Source organism: Zosterops lateralis (genome assembly GCF_965231275.1).
Source record: "Zosterops lateralis genome assembly, chromosome: 21".
In the NCBI taxonomy this organism is placed as follows: Eukaryota; Metazoa; Chordata; class Aves; order Passeriformes; family Zosteropidae; genus Zosterops; species Zosterops lateralis.
The window spans coordinates 383,071-399,817 of record NC_139781.1 but is presented as its reverse complement, the minus strand read 5'-3'; the positions used below and the strand labels follow the sequence as shown (position 1 = coordinate 399,817).

Here is a 16,747-nt window from a genome sequence, read left to right as displayed (position 1 = left end):
CTTCCAAAGCCTTGAAGTGAAAAGGATCCAGTTGCTGTGGTTGTAGGGAGTCTCTCCCTGGCAGCCTTACAGGGCTGTGGCACCACTGCTGCCCAGCCCATGACCCTGCACACTGGTGGGCCACCAGCCCTGGGCTGAGGCACATACCTGCTGTTCCTGCAGGAAAATCTCATAAGCACCAGAAATTCTTACTAGGTTTTCTACCCTATTTCACTGTAAGAATGACAAGATACGTGGGGTGTGCTCTAGGGAAAACAAAAGGAAAGATCAGTTCTCCCAAGCTAAGACTGCACTCCTTGGCTTCCAGGCAGGGCTTGTGGTGCCCTGAGCCACCACTGCACAGAGCTCAATTCACCACTGGACTGCAGCAATTCTTTTCTGCAGGAATGGGAGCCATAGCCATCACCTCAGCTCCCTCACATGGAGTGAATGCTCCCAAGAAACTCCATCAGATGAGCCCTGCAGAAGGGCCCAAGCCCTCTGAACGCAGCCTGAGCGGGAAGCAACAGCACATCCGTGTGCACCCAGGTAATGGAACTGCTGCTGCACCAAGCTTCAAAAGTCACATTGTTCCATCCACATCCAAAATCACTTTTCAGTGTTAAAGCCTGTTGCTCAGAAAAATTATATCCTGGCAATTAAAATAATCTTCAACTTGTAGCATTACCCAATTTACAAGCTTATTGCTAGTCTAATGACAACCAGCACACCCAGGCACACTAACCGAACAGTGCAGTGGGATGTTTTCAGCATAACTGCCAACAACAAAAAGATTAATGGCACCAATCTCTCTGAAAAGAACACTCACCAGTGGACAAACAGGAACTTCACAACCTCTACACCTCTGAGAAATGAGGCAGGCTATGGTTGTTTCAAAATGAAAGCCCTGATTTTATTGTTAAAGTAAAATTGTCTGCAGGACATTCATTTAAAAAGCCAGCTTTTAAGAATGGGTGTATTTATCAAGCTGCACATCTTTATTGCTTTGATCATCAATATTTTAAAGTTACTACTTTTTACTCTATATTGCCAATAAATCGCTACACATTGTAACAGTTATCATCATAGCACAACATGATCCACTTCTCCTGGAGATTTAAAGTTGGACTCAGTCAAAAAAAACCACCCAAACTAGGCAGGAGGATGGCTAAACTGGTAAAATAGTCTCTCAGTTTCAGGTAAATGAGGAGCTAGCAGCATGCCCTGTTATTAACCTGAAGTTCATAATGAGAGCTCAAGTGAACAGTTCTCAGTGGACACAGGCCTTTGTAGGGAGCTACACTCCTGCAGCTGGCACTAATTGATCCTTTTGCTGGCAGGCTCAGTGGAAAAGGCAGCAGCAGCAGGAACCGCAGGCCCTTCTCTGTCATGCAGAACAAAGTCACAGTCCTGATTATCCAGGAGGTTTGATCTTAATGCTCTACACTTCTACGGCTTCTTTCATCCAGGAATGAGGCAGGCAGGATGGCGGGGGAGACTCTCAAACTACTTTTGCCCTTCTCACACCCATTTTACAGAAGAAGGTCTCTCTCTTTGGAGATTGCAGATACTTTTCACATGTACTCCACACACATTCAGTTACAGAGCTGAATTTCTGAGAAACTGAAACGGTTCATATCTTATACACAGCTTCACCCAGGCTCCTTGAAAACACAATTAATTTTGATTTTAATCCCCCCACAGAGAACGTTGCTGTAAACTGAAATCAACCTAGCATATACAAGAAATAGACTGGGCTGATATAATCGGTTTTCGAGACAACATAGTAGAAAGTAGAATTTTGTCCAGAAAGATGTAATTTTAAAATTCATGTGGAGATCCTGACTAAGGCAGACTATTCCAAAGCAGCTGATTCTAGAATCAATTAACAAAACAATTCTTATTAACACAGAGAATCTCCAGACAGTTCCAAGGAAGCACAGAATCTTTGCAGAAAAGCCTGCAAGGAAAATATACTTTAATACCAAACTGTATCCTCCAGCGTCTGCAGAGATTGCCTCAAATCTCAGATGCATCTTATGTGAAACGCGCTAGCACTGCAGAACAACACAATAAGAATTTAAGACAGGAAGTGCAGATAATTTATCTAAAGAAAGCTTCCAGGAGAATAACTGATTTATGTTGATGCTGATCCAAGCTGGAAACTGACCAGGATGCAGGAGTCAGCAGCATCACTACCCACAATAGGTTCCCTATCTATGAAAACAACAGTGTGTTTTTACACATGAAAATAAATTAAAATGTTAGCTTTATGCTTCTGTAAAAGACCTTGTTCTACCAGAGACCTGTTCTTTTATGATCTCTAGAATGACTCAGAAAAAAGGTGCAATGTTTTTCACTCAAGACTATCACTATTCATGCAAGCACCTAAGAGACACAAGGAGTTAAATTTTACAGAAGAGTCTACGGTCTTTAATGACACACAGCCTCTATTCATAAAAGAATTGCAAAATAAAACATAAACTGATGCAGAGAAAAACACTGAAAGCTTCACAGCTACAGAAAATAAACCTGCAGTTGGAAAAGGGGGGGAAAAAAAGGAAATCTGAAAGTAGACATGGTATAAGTGACTTCAGCTAAAAGCAGGGTCAGCACTTTCCACTGGAGACTATTTGATTTACACTATTTTGTTTCAATTGAAAAACGAAATCTTTCCTTGGCAGATTCTGCTCTACACAGGCTATTACAGATACTTCTGAGATACCCAGCATCATTTATAAAGGGACGCTTATTACTGCTGAACGTGAGCATTTTGCTAAATTTCCCAAAGTTCCAGAAGGAAACAGTGTGCAATGCAACACAAGGGTGTATTCAGTTAGTTGCTGAAGTCAAGAGTCTGGACAACCTGCACAGCCCTGGAGGAAAGGCGTGCCACTGATGAAGATGTTCAGGGTCTCCCCTGAAGAATTCATGGGCTGTCCTGGACCCACATTCCCTACTCAGAGCCAGGAACACCCCAGTAGGGTCTGCTCTGCTTTTAGCCTTTACTGACTCCACGGAGCTTCTCCAAGTCTACCCTGGTGTAAATCACATCAGAGGGAGACCTCATCATGTGTCTTGACTGCCTCTATTTCTTTACAGAGGGCTTTTTTTTTTCTTTTTTTTTTTTTCTTTTTTTTTTTTTTTGAGGCTAGAACAATGAAGCACTGAACATTAGGTCCCAGTGATCATTGCAGACATGCATAACTATCACCACTTCCAATTCTTTTTTGTGTTATATAGAACAAAACAACTGTCAGTAAAACACACCTGATGCACATGAACACACATCTTTGAAACAGAACACTGCAGTTGTAGAAACCTTCACAACACTTACTACCCTTTGCACGTAATAAAGCTACACTGATCCATGCTTTAAAGCAGCTTCTGCACCTGGATTGCCAATCTGGGGCAGTGGAAAACGTCAGGAGGGTTAACTGCTCTCATTTTGATCCATTTTGGGCTTACGTCACTGCCTCTCCAGGTAATAAAGTAAATTGCCTGTAGATGGTGGGGAAAGACATGCTACACAGGCTTTGACTGACAAAAGTCATCTATCCATAAAATCCATCACAAGCAGTTTGAATTATATACCCCTAAAAAACCCAGGATTTCTTCCAAATCACACACCATTTTATATTTACATCTGTAATCTATATGTTGTTACAAAAATTGGACAGAACAGGTGCTTTTACACTGAAAAAGGCAGATTCATCCCCGCAGAAACATCTTGCTGACTTGGAACAGCTTCATCAAATTGTTTCAACCAGGAAAAAATATGCACAAAACAGAAATCATCATTTCCAAAACAAAACATTTGACTTCAACTCAAGCTGTGTAATTTTTTTTTAGATCTGAAATTATGAAAAAAAGCTTTTATTTTTAATTCTCTCATTTTCTCGTTGATCCCAATCTAAATCTTTAAAACCTTTTTGGAACTACATCTGAACAAAAAGACTAGCAAGTCACCTAGCTCCTATCATTTCCCATCACGATATTCTGGGATATACAATTAGCTTCTGGGATGCACAGAACAGTGGGATAATGGTTCTATAAAGGAAGTAGGTCTGAGCTGGCCAAGGCATTCAATATAAATATATAAAAACTATCATTAGTCATGAGAATCACTGCTGACATGGCTGAAATAGGAAAGAAATAGGATTAGCTGGCACATTATGATCACGTACCTTTTTTATCTTTATCCCTATCTTCTATTCATCAAGAAGTCATAAGCAAATAGGCACAAAAAGCAATGTTTTAAAAAAGAAATTCAGAGTTGCACAGTAGGTATTATGCAGAATGTTTGCTCATTCAGCATTTCCTTAGGTCCAAGTGCTTTTCACAGATTCCACAACAGCAGTGAAGCCACTCTGGAGATGCTGCCTGACCACTGCACAAACACTTCAGAGAAAGATGGGTGAGTACATTAAACTTGCTAGACAATTTAGAATCCCCCAAACAGTTTTGATTCAATCCAAGGTTAGAGCTGGAGTCAGTCCTTTGTGAATCAATAGATACTAATTAGCTCTCATCTAACTGCTGGGAAAAAAAGAATGCAAGAACTTGAGTTTTCTGACCAGCAGACTTCATTTGAATTCAAACTTGGTGGCACACAAGTGGTAAAGTCTAAGAAGACAAAACCTCTGAGACGGTAAAAATCAGTGTTTCACCATGCTCTCCTGTAGGAAGACTACAAAAAGTTCATCACCTGAAAAAACCTACCCATTACTGCTTCTCCCCAAGCCATCCTCTCCCACACAGCAGAAAAGCACAAATGGCAACAATGATAACCACCAAAAAGTTTTAGGGAATTGAGCATGCACAGCAGAGTACAAAGACAAATCAAGATGTGTGTCTTGATGTAGCAACCCTGTTATCCACAAGACATGATCCACATGCACTAAGTGGGCTGCAGCTCCCATATCAGCCTAAGATCTCTGAAATGGAAATGAGACAAAGAAATCAGAGGAGGCAGCAACCCCTGACACGCACTGCTGCACATCTCCTGGGAAAGCAGCAGCTGTGAGATACTGATTACAGCACATTGTACACACCTCACTTGGAGAAACCAACGGACAGCAACACTTCTGGTAAAGACAGCTCTTTCTCCCATCACTTAAACAGCAGTCACAGTGTGGGGTCAGGTAGGCAAGAATTTGGCATGTGCTCTGCTGCAGTAGTATGGACCATACCTATTATAAAGGCCCAAAGGGCACAGGAGACAAAAAACTTTGCAGTTCCAAATTTCTTTTGTCTCCAACAGCTTTGCTTACTTCAGGTGAAGAGCTGAAAATTCCTCTTTAACCAAATGATAGATGGGCTTGCTGTACAGCTGTGACACATGTTCTCCCAGGTCCATCAGTGAGAATGAACATCTTCTTATAGCAAGGACAGCAAATCTGTAATTGCCAATTTCAATTCATTTTTCAATAGGATCAAAAGTAGGCTGGATTTTGGTGGGGATTTTTTTTTCTTCTTTTTTTTTTTTTCCCTTTCCCTTTTTTTTTCCCCTTTTTTTTTCATTTTGTTGGTTGTTTTTTGGTTTTGGGTTTGTTTTTTTTTAGGAAGTAGAAGTGATCAATAAATTGAAGAAGGTGCTGTTAGCCTAAGCTCTCCAAGTCTTTTACTGGAAACAGCCTTGCAGTACCTCTGAGACAGAGGTAATTTTTACTACCCTTGTATAAGAGCTAGCAAAACTGTGCTACCAAAAGGACAAATCAACTTAATCCAAATTGTGCTATGAGCCACCAGAGGATTCTACCATTTCCCAGGTTCAGTCCTTGTATCAGAGGCCAGCCCCAAATGCCTGATGCTTGCATGTGACACTACCACCCATAGTGAAATCAGCAAGCCCCATCCCACACATCAGCGCAGGAGAAAGACGTGTGAAAATAAGGAAGTATACACAAAATGAGTGACTATGCACAGACTATACACCATCAGACACTAGCTATCCCTTACCCAGACAGCTGCATAATTTTAAAGAAAGTCCTTTTATTAAAAAAAGTCTCATGCTATTGAAGCACCCATACAGCCCTGCATATTTTTTAAATTCTTGACCAGAATTTCAAACATTACATTTGAATAAACTTCGGCAAATACCAGCCCAACACAAGGGCAGGACCAAGCATTCAAGGCCAATTACTTAAGTTATAAGTGGACTGAAAGCAAACATGTAAATTGCACTTGAAACAAACCAAGCAAAAAAACTTTCAGCTTATCTGAAACATCCAAACATCCAGCCAAAAAATTACATGCAAGTGACTAGACAGGTCGCTCAGTTCTAGCAGAAGAGCGCCCACCTGGGCTATTATCCCTTCCAGGAGAGCAATTCACCCTTTCTACAAGTGCCTGGGCAAGTTATCCACAGCACCATGTCTCTGCAGATTGATTCTCAACCCCTAAGGGCTCTGTGCCTCCTGTGCGGTGTTTGTTCCAGGGCTGCACGTTGCCAATTGCTATTTTAGAAACAGTTTGGATGATAAAACAGATCCAGAGCCTCAGACACAATGGGGAGGACATGCAGGAATGACTGCTCAGTGGATTCACTAACATAACTTGTTCCTACATTCACTCTTGCTCTTTACACAGAAACCTTATCACCTGGTTCTCTCTTACCTCTGTGCATATATATCATAGTTTCTCCACTAACAGTTACTACATCTTTGTGAGATCAACTGAAAGGGCACTCACTGCCTTTGAGTATTTCACACATTGCTGTGCACTAATAAAATGAACTCTGCATTCTATATTTGGTGATACAGACACATCTCCAAACTTCCCCACAGAGTCAGGCAGGAGGGTGTATTAGTGTCCAGCTGCAATGACTACAAACAGCAGAACAGGAGTGTCTATTCTGGAGTCTCCATCACATGAAAAATCAAAGATGATTTCAAATTTGAAATTTCAAAGGCATCTGATATTCTGAAGATCAACAATAATATAAAGCAGGAGATACAACAGAGGGAAGCCTCTGGCTCTGACAGGAAATATAACACATACATATTTAGAAGAAAAAAATCTCCATGGGTGAAATTTAGAAATTGCTTCACTGCAGTGATCATCACAACTTCACAGAAAGAACGTGGTTTAATCTAGATCAATCATTTCTAAATTTTAATTTTTAGATCACCACGTTGCTCCAATGGAAGTACAAGACTTCATATAACAAACCTCCTGACAATAGGTACAGAGTTTTTAGGCTGCCTTATGAGTTTCCCCAGAAAAGGGGTCATGGCCTTCCAGTGATCTCTGCTCTCCAGCAGCACAGGAAGAACTCCTCTCAGGTTGTAACTTAAATGTCCAACACCAATTCACATCACACCTTTCTCACAATAAATGAACACAGGTTTCGTTTGCTTGGGTTAGCTTGGTTTGAAATGAACTATGAAAACACACTGTTGCTGTTTCAAAAATAACATTCTAAAACATTTTAAGGATGTGGAACTAAATCAAAACTAGCAATCTAAAATTAGTAATGACAAAATATGTACTTTAAATTGAAAATGTTATATTGATGGTTTGTGACAATAAAGAAACACTGAAAATACATCAGCTCTCTGATTTCACACCTTCTTGCATAACAGTCCTACACTGGCAGTAGGATGGCCTCCCACCTCCCAGACACTGAACACAGTGAACCCAGAGGAAAGAAACCCACTGTTTTCTGCAGCTCTTGAACAACTTCTGAATCAGCCTTCAACAAAACTGTGGGGCTTTTTTTGTTGTTGTTATTAAAAGCTTCTGTCCCAGGCTAGCTTCCCATCATGGCATCTCCATGTCCTCCCAGAGATAAACTACATTTCATTGGAAGGTGCAGTTAATCAGTAGCTCTCCAACCCACCCTAATAGTCCCATGGGTCCTCCAGGCCCAGTGCTATATAGGGAAATTGAACAATTTCACATCTGCATCTGCACAAAATCCTTCCAAAACTAAACAAGTAAATGGCACTCTTTATCATGCTTTACTCTTTATTCATTTGGTGAACTCAGATGTTCTCAAAAAAGTGTCCACCCATGCAAGATATTTTTTCCATCTCTACTATGTGAGTTACATGGAACCCTAACGTCTAAACAGTACATCGATGGTATGTATGCAGCAGAAAGATTAACCTCATCCCGAAATTAATTTAAGAAATAATAAAACATAGTTTGAAAGTGGTATGATTCCTTCTGCTAACATTGAGATCACATTAGGTTTAATGACAAATCATCTTCTCTGCCACAAAGTGGAAACAAATGTTGGTTGGAACACACCTTTCATGTTTCAACCTAGACCCAATAATGCAAAAGCTCTGAGCCCTAAAATGAAACCAGGTGCTTTTCTTGGTCATACTGCAGCTATACATGATACCTGAGCACATTTTGCAAAATAAAAGGCATTTCCAGTGGTCTCTAATGAACAGAGTTGTGTAGAAAGCACATTTCCAGGTGTTTTACCACAGAACACTGGATAAGCCAGGGTATATTCTATACTGGGAGAGTTCAGACGTGTCCCCTGTGCTCGCTGCTCCCACAGAACCACCAGCGCATGGCCCAAACTTGGCAACACTTTCAGCAACACATGCTTGTGCTTTTGGCAGAAAGGAGCTGACCACTTGCAGCATCAGTGTCCTTTGCCAGCTGGCCAAAGAGCACACAGATGCAAGGGAAGCAAATTACCTGCCCACTGGCAAAAGGAAATGCTGAGCAGCACCTCAGGAAAACGCGTGCATGCGCATGTGCACTCAGGGGTGAGAGTAGTGTGAGCACACACCCCCCACACCTGTGCCCTGGGAAACAGTGCTCATGTAAACTGCAAAAACTGCCTGCCAATAGTCCTGAGACATCATCTTCTGCAACACTTTCACAACAGTGAACATGCACTTTTTCCATTAAAATCTTCCAAGTGGAATTTTTAAGATTAAACACAAGGACTGCAAGGATGCTAAAATAAATTTTTACAAGTCTGAAGGCAGACCCCTCCAAGAAAGTGCTGATATGCTGATACAACCACCTACAGGATTTTAGCAACCTAAGGTTAGCATGTCTTTGCATCTTCCCTCTTTTTTTTTGTCTCCTGAAAAATGAATGATCATGAATAAAAAAACACACTACACATCTACATTTGGTAAAATACAAAAAGCTTTCTGGATTTAGAAGACACCTAAGAAAAAACTCAGAAAAATTATTGGGACAAGAATTTGTAGCTGATAGATTAGGTTTAGCTGAGAGATGGAATCTGTCTGTAGATTAATTAGATTCTACAATCACAGCCCCTTTTCATCAGCACACATCCCACCACTATCATTACATGATCAACAGATTTTAATGAAAACTATGCTTTTGATTAAAAAATGATTTCTTTTGAGAAATTCAAGGGAGACTATACATAAGGTTTAGTTTACTTCTCTAAATATGTCTTGAAAATTGTACATAAGGCAAGTGCACATTTGTTGGCTGTAAAGGTGTACAACAGCAATTTTTTGCAATGACAGTGCAGAGAGGGAATATGAGATCTGTGTGCTAATGAGCTGACACTGCAGAGGCTGGAGCAGTGTTAGTATAGTGCACTACAAGTGCAGAGCACAACGACAGACGTGGGTTATTTCTAGGGAATGTGATCTACAAAACACACAGTTCAACATTAACATCAACATCCTTCATCAGATTATGAGAAATGCATGGAAGATATTGCTTCAGTGACAAATTTAAATATTTGAGTTGTTATATTTATATTATTTTGAAAATGCTAGCTCACTCCCTACGTGAGCATTTTTAAAGAAAATATAACCTGATTTTGATTTTATACCTTCATAGGTCAAGTTAGCTTGCTTTCTGCTTCTACTGATAGCAAAAAGCTGCATATTTTAAGAAATGTAATAATTTCCCTAGAGCCAACTGATAAATTTCAATTCACCTTTAAATACACTGGAATTTTCATCTGTGTTTGCATTTGTTCTCTGTTAAGATATCATACAGCTAAATAAATAAGTGGGCAGATAAATACAGAGTGGATAAATACTGTACGAATGTGTGTAAATTAAATATACAGACAGAGGCTTGGTGCTAGCAATGAAGCAGGGAATACATGTACATAAATCAGATTATGCAAAATTTAACTGAAAAAGGAATGAGAGGGAGGGGCTTAGGGCAGGAATTTTCTTTTGCTTCTAAACAAGTTTGTTCCCCTGTTGGGATATTACCAAATCTGCCATAGCAGAGGTGGGCTATTTTTTTCAGGCTCATGAGAATACTTCAGAAGAGGTTTTTTTCTCCTCTGGAATGCACCAGATTGCATCAAGCAGGATGTGCAGCTGCACAGTAAGAACATAAGGCTTTCTGAGGAGAGCCCCCCTCAATCCCTGCACACAACACTTACTACAGTCACTGATACAAATCATGCAAAAGAGAATGAAAAGTATTATTTTATGGATTCTGACTGGTACAGGCACTAGGCTCAGGCTACATATGCTCCTTTCTTCAATTTCCTCTTAGCTCCTGTACCTACCCTGCCACTAAATGAGCCCCAGCCTCACCCCCAGTGAAGGCAGTCACTGCAGGTTTCTCTCCAGTGGAACCCTGCCAATTGCAAATATTGATCAAACGGCTGTGTGACAGCACTGGAGACAATGCATGCTTATCTCCAAGTGAGGTAAAAATGTTATGGAAAGAATTCCTTCATGGATAAGGCAGCACACTGAAATTATCTGCCATTCCCCTAGCAAATGAGGTTAAAGCCTGGAATTTTGGCCAGGTAGTATGAGGAGCCGTTAATTCATCCTAATGCATTGATACACACAAGTGTTCTGACTTTCAAAGATAACTGATACCAGATTCAAAAGAACAACTGTTCTGATGTGTTTTTTTATATTCTGAGCTCCCGAAGCCTATGACTGGTGACTTGGACTCACCGTATTCTTTTCTTATCAACAGTGTATGAGATGGTTGACACAGTACAGACAAGGTCACCTTTTCATTTTTTTTTTTTTTTCCGTTTCTTTTTTCACATCTTCTGTTTTTAAATAGGTCACTGTAGGTACATATTCTTTGGTCTACAGTTTCTCCAGAGATTTAAGTTTTCCTGATTTTACTATACTGGTAATATGGGTGTTGGAACACGCAGCCCTGTACTACAGAAAATCATCCCACTTTACTAAAATTGCCACAGCTTTTAATAAGCATTGGCAAAAATCATTAGATGTCCAAAGATGAGTAGAACACTGACTAAATATACTGACTGCCCCTAAATAAGTGTGTGGATCACTTGTGTAGGTGGGAGAAGTGCTGGTAACAACTTTTAAAAAACAATTAATAATTAATCACCCAATTGGTTCAATGTATTTGGTTAAGTCCATCTAATTGATATTTAGGAAACTGTGTATGAGATATAGCCTCTTGAAGGGATTACAGTGATTAAGGATTAATAGTCTGATGTTTGTTGTAAGAGCTGTTGAAGCTGGATAGGATTACTAGAATAAGATGCAAAGTAGAGACACTTTTATTTACCATATTTTCCCACTTTACCGAATATTTTTACTGTATATTACATAATTAACCCCCTGCAAAAGTTTTAAAGGTTCTACTTCAAACTCCTTTGGAGAGTGTAACACTGCACTACCAAGCAGCAGTCACATGGGGGATATGCTACAATATCAATCCAAAATTTGTCCAAATATTTCCTTACTGTGTATTTTTTAACCATCAGCTTTCTCAGAATATACATTGGGACAGAAATGTAAGAACTATCCTACCTCCTGCAAATAAAAAAATAAGTAAGCTATTCAAAACAAAGAACTGTTTTAAACCAAAAAATACTAGCTTTCTGCGCTCTAGTACTTCATTATTTCAGTACAATGCTTCCTCTTTGATCATTTTATACTGTGAGTATATACCTGCAAACTGTAAGGGGAAACCTGTTCATAATGTAAAGTTGGTATATTGCATTTAGCGGTCCATTAGATCATGGGCAGACATCTATCTCCACACTGCAAAGTGCATTTGTTACCTTGAAAGAGGACTTCTTTCATTTTCAAAGATTTACAATAAAACTTGTACATAATCGAATTCGGATACATCAATAAAACAAATATCCAGGAACTGCTATTAGTAAAGGAATGCTTTTTAAAATGCAGAACACACACAAGTCTTTCTGAAAGAGATTTTGCATTTTAACACCACATTAGCAATACTCAAAGTCCTATTTTGCATCTTCTGCTAACAAAAGCTCTAATTCTATGTGTACACTGCTAGTGCAGAGCTTTTTCTCCTAATGCCAAGTGTTCTGATGCCATTTTCTCTCCCCTCAGCTCTAACACTATGTGTCAGTTTACATTCTCCTCAGCTCTTCACAGGACACTCACTGTAGGAAAACAACTCAGTATTTCAAGGCACATGAGGCAAATGAGCCTCTCTAGCCTTCTCCCCTCAAGGTCACTTCTAAACAGTTGTTTCTGGTTTTTCCCTACATAGTATGTTATTTGCAAATTATGCCTTTTCACACAGCTAGGCTGTAGCCTCAACAGAAAAGGGATCTTCCTTCAGCAGCAATGATTGCAGCTTCACAGCACTGCTGTATCAACTACATGGTTGTTTTCCTGAAAAACAAAACTAAGGGGATGAAGTGGCAACAGAACTTTTCCTAAGGTGTTCCATATAATGCTGCAAATCTACTGAACCTCCAGTCACTGCACGCATTCATTCCACTATACTGGATGACCAACTCCAGGCTACCAGGAAGGAACCGAATGCAAGGACAGGTAACAAATGAACGTATTTTTTAAAACCAGGCATTTACTTACAAGCATTTGTCACTGAAAAACTGTTGGAAGAGTCCAAGTGATCTACGTGATAGTTCAAATGGAAGGGCTTTTCTGTGGTGTTTTGGTTTGTGTTGTATAGCTGCACAGCAAACCGAAATGCACTGTGCTCCTGAACAGTGTTCCTCATGAAAAGTCCACCTAGGACAGGAGAAAAAAAAAAAAAAAAAAGAAAATGGGAAAAGGCATTTCAGAATTAATTTTGAGGAGAAATAATAGCAGTAAGTTTTATTTGCCTGCTGCACACTGCAGGAGAGAATGAGCAGGAGCAGCCTGAACGTGAGCACATAACTCTGCCAGAGCACCCACATGAAATACACATTCCAGGTCCAAAGTTGGGCTTTTAAAGCCACACGCCACATCCAGGTGCCTCCTAAGCAATGGGTCGCTTGGAGCTGCAGGTGCACCTGGAGAACCAGGCCACTTCTGCACGAAAGCCCACACAGCGGTTTACAGGTCTAACTCGAGGAACCGCGGTTCCTCAATCCTGTCCAGAACACCGAAATACCGGCACTGGCAGTGCGGGGACACGGCGGGCGGGCGGCGAACGTGCGGCTCACGGTGTGCGGGAGCGGCAGCGCGGCCGAGGGAAAGGATGCTCCGGGAGACATCGGCGGGGAACAGCCCCCGCTCCCCTGAGGAGCTGCCCTGAGCCCCACGGCTCGCCCGGGCCCGGCTTTGGGCACGGCGCTACAATACACGGCACGGCTCTGTGACACTGCGCGCCCCGCGGGATGCGCCGCTGCCTCCAGGGCAGGTTCCGCAGAACGTAGACCCCATCCCCACCGCCCGGAGCGGTACGGGCAGCCCGGGCACCGCCGCCGCCTCTCGCCCCAGCCAGGGGAGGGCAGCGGAGCGGGGCTGGCCCCTTCCCCTCCTGCTCCCCCCGCACAGGTTCCCGGCTATCGGGAGGGGAAGGCGCGGATCGCGGCGGGCGCTTACCGACACTGATGGTGTTGGGGAAGCCCCCCAGAGCCTCCCCCAGCAGCCCCGCCAGCAGCAGCGGGAGGGTCCGGGCCGCGCTCTGCCCCATCCTCTTCATCCCCTGCGCCTCAGCCCCTACAGCGAGACTGGCACCGGCATCGGGGAGACCGGAGACTCGCAGCGCTGTCAGCGGCGGCGGCGATGCTGGCGGAGGTGGCGGGGAGGATGGTCCCCCTCCTTTCGTCTCTTTTTTTTTATTCTTTCCTTCTCCAGATCCCCGTGCTCTGGTCCTCACCCCAGCCTGGCGGGGCTCATTGGCTGCGCGATCGCCGCTCTCCCCGGCCCCGGCGGCCCCCCCGCCGCGCAAGGACTTCCCCCAAAGATGGAGGGGATTGGAGCCGAGGCTGCTCCGCCCGGCCCGGGAGGGGTTATCGATCACACTCGGTGTGGGGCGGGCTGGCGGCTCCGCTCGGCCCCGGGGGGGCTCCGGTGGCGACCCCGGTCAGGGCTCGGAGCTGAGGGAGCGCACCCGCCTCACTCACCTGCGGCGGGCCCGGGATGCGGCTGCCGCTTAACGCCGCACGGGCCGGAGCGTGTGTGAGCGTGTGTGTGTGTGTGTGTCTGTGTTTGTGTGTGTGTGTGTGAGAGAGAGAGAGAGAGTGTGTACGTGAGTGTGTGTGCGTGTGAGTGTGAGAGTGCGGGGGAGGAGGCAGCGGGGAGGGAAGGAAGGAGGGGCGGGGAGCGGGGCCGGGCCGGGGGTGCCGGGCGGTGTCGGGTCCTTCCCGTGCCCGTGGGCGCTGAGGGTGCCCAGAACCCGCGGCCGGGAGGCAGCGGGGGCGGCTCGGGGCCGGGGATGGCCGGGAGGCCCGGGGATGGCCGGGGGGCCCGGGGATGGCCGGGGATGGCGAGTCTTGCCGGCCCCTGCCCGGGGTGACAGAGCCGGGGACAGCCGGGAGCGCGGGGGCTGCCGAGGGAGCGCCCGGCACGGCCACAAGGGATGCCGGATGGCAAGGGATGCCCATGGACCGTGCGCTCTCCCTAGGGGCTGCCGGCCTTGGCCCGAGCTCTCCCATCCGTCCGCCAGTGCCGGCGCCTCTGCAGGGAAACATCATCCGCCCACGGTGCCGTGAAATGAAGAAAAACATGAAAAGTTTAATCCCACGCGAGGGAATGCTAGGTCCTTCCCAACCTCCTCTGAAAGAAGGAACTCAGATAAAGTCTCCCTGTTTCATCCTCGATGCTGGAAAAGGACACAAGGTGTGTGTCAGCTCTGAGCTGCCCCAGCACAGAGCACAGGGCACACAGCACAGGGCACACAGCACAGAGCACAGGGCTCACAGCAGGGCCAGCCCGGCGCTCACAGGGCACTGAGAGGATGGTGCTGCACTCCCCATGTGTCCTGAACCAGCCCTGAGACCCCCTGACCTTGGTGTTCACAGGAGCTGCTGTGTCTGCCCCAGTCAGGTTCTCCCTGATCATTCACCCGTGTCCTTGACACTTTGCTGCATGGACCCAGCAGTGCTTTTCTTGTTGCTGCTTTGGGGCTCACAAACTGTACAAAATGGAGACAGAAAACTGATACTAGATGGAGTTGCCCATTTAGTAGGCACAGCAAAGACTATTCTTCCCTTAATGTTTGCTTTTCCTCTGATTTCAGCAGGTCACTTCACCTCGTTGGAGCTCTGCTTCTTTATCTTAGACTGTGGCATTGTTTGGGCCAATGTTCAGTTCAGTTAGGGATAATAATAAATGCAGTTGGCTTTGCATTTGTACAATAATCAACCAGTGCCAGGAGCATCATGTAAGCAGGGTATAAGACTGAAGATTGCCATAGGTTACTGCACAAATGCTGATGAACATCAGAGATTCAAAGGGCTACTTTTGAAGGAAGCTGGAGGTAGAGGTGAAGAGCAGGGCAATGCAATCATGATGCAGGAGTGTAACGTGCTTTTTGTGACGTATGTGTGACACCTGCTCACTGCAAGGTGCATGCATTGGTTGCTTTATGAAAATCATTCCCAGAAGATGGAAAATGTTTCAGTTCAGGTGGGGGTAGGGATCAGGCTGCAGGGTGGATGGTTATGTTCCCTATTTAGATTGAGATGGGAGTTGTCACTTTGTCTTTCTTTTTAAAGAAATGGTTATCTCTGTGGAAAGGTCCATGGTTATAGCACTCCTCAAGCTCAAAGCCCTTAACACATATTACATATGAATTCCTGTAAGCATCCCCATGAGGCATGATTATATTCTTTTACAGATGTAAAAATTTAAAAATCAGGGAGAGCAACTGGCCCAGCTCACCTAACCAGGAAGTTTCAGACCCAGAATTAGCATCTTGAGCAGCAGCCTGGCTTTGCTGTAAAGCACTGCTCACAAATGTCTTTTGGTAAGGATAACAGATCTGAAAGCTACAGACAGGTACAGGAAGTTTAGATATTAAGGACAGTTGTCAGAAGCACATTCCTCTTAGGAAATAATTTTTCTGTCTTGTTCCAAACTACCTAGCTTTTCCTATTCTACACATCTGCAGCCTATTTCTAATGTATTTTCTGCAAAGTCCTGCTGCCCTCTTTTTTTTTTGGTGTCCTTTCTAGTGGCCCCGCTTTCTTCCCGTTCACTTGCTCTTGTGAAGTTCTCTCCATCCCTGCAGCTAAGTACTGCAGGCTGGCTGCCACCTGCCACAGCTGATGGTGCACTGGAAAAATTATAAAAAATTATGTATAACATTATAGATGGTAGAACAAGAGAGGAGATAGAATAGTCATGAATGAATGTGGCATGTGTCAGAGTCTCAGTTTCACACACTGCAGGATGGGTATCTTGCTTCCAATGAAATGGTGCTTCACAGCCTAATCTACAAATGGACGGTCTTGTGGTGATCCAAAATCCATCTGCCCTGAGAGACAGATTTTCATTATCACCCACATTCTTCCTTCTGAAACCCCTCACATGTTATTATTCTCATTAGCATTTAGAATATGCAGTTTGCTCTTTTGCTTATGCAGTTAGCCCTGTGGCACAATTAGCAGGTACAAACGGCACAACAG

At 43.7% G+C, this 16,747-nt stretch overlaps 1 protein-coding gene across 10 annotated transcripts in view; it reads right to left on the bottom strand.

Annotated features, from left to right (window-relative positions):
- The window catches only part of GRIA3 (glutamate ionotropic receptor AMPA type subunit 3), a 125,347-nt gene extending 111,239 nt beyond the window's left edge, over window positions 1-14,108 (bottom strand). For 4 of the 10 annotated variants that reach the window (XR_014591492.1, XR_014591493.1, XR_014591494.1 and 1 more), the window contains exons 1-2: window positions 13,719-14,106; window positions 12,759-12,917 (exon numbers count right to left, since the gene is read on the bottom strand). Coding sequence is in view for 4 of the 10 variants with exons in the window: in XM_083876347.1 (XP_083732473.1) it covers window positions 12,759-12,917; window positions 13,719-13,818 (259 nt within the window). In the remaining 6 variants the exon portion in view is untranslated. Of the gene's footprint in view, window positions 1-12,758; window positions 12,918-13,718 lie in introns of all 10 variants that reach the window. The other 6 variants (XR_014591496.1, XM_083876345.1, XR_014591491.1 and 3 more) reach the window with 5 other exon arrangements.
- Window positions 14,109-16,747: the final 2,639 nt, after the last annotated feature.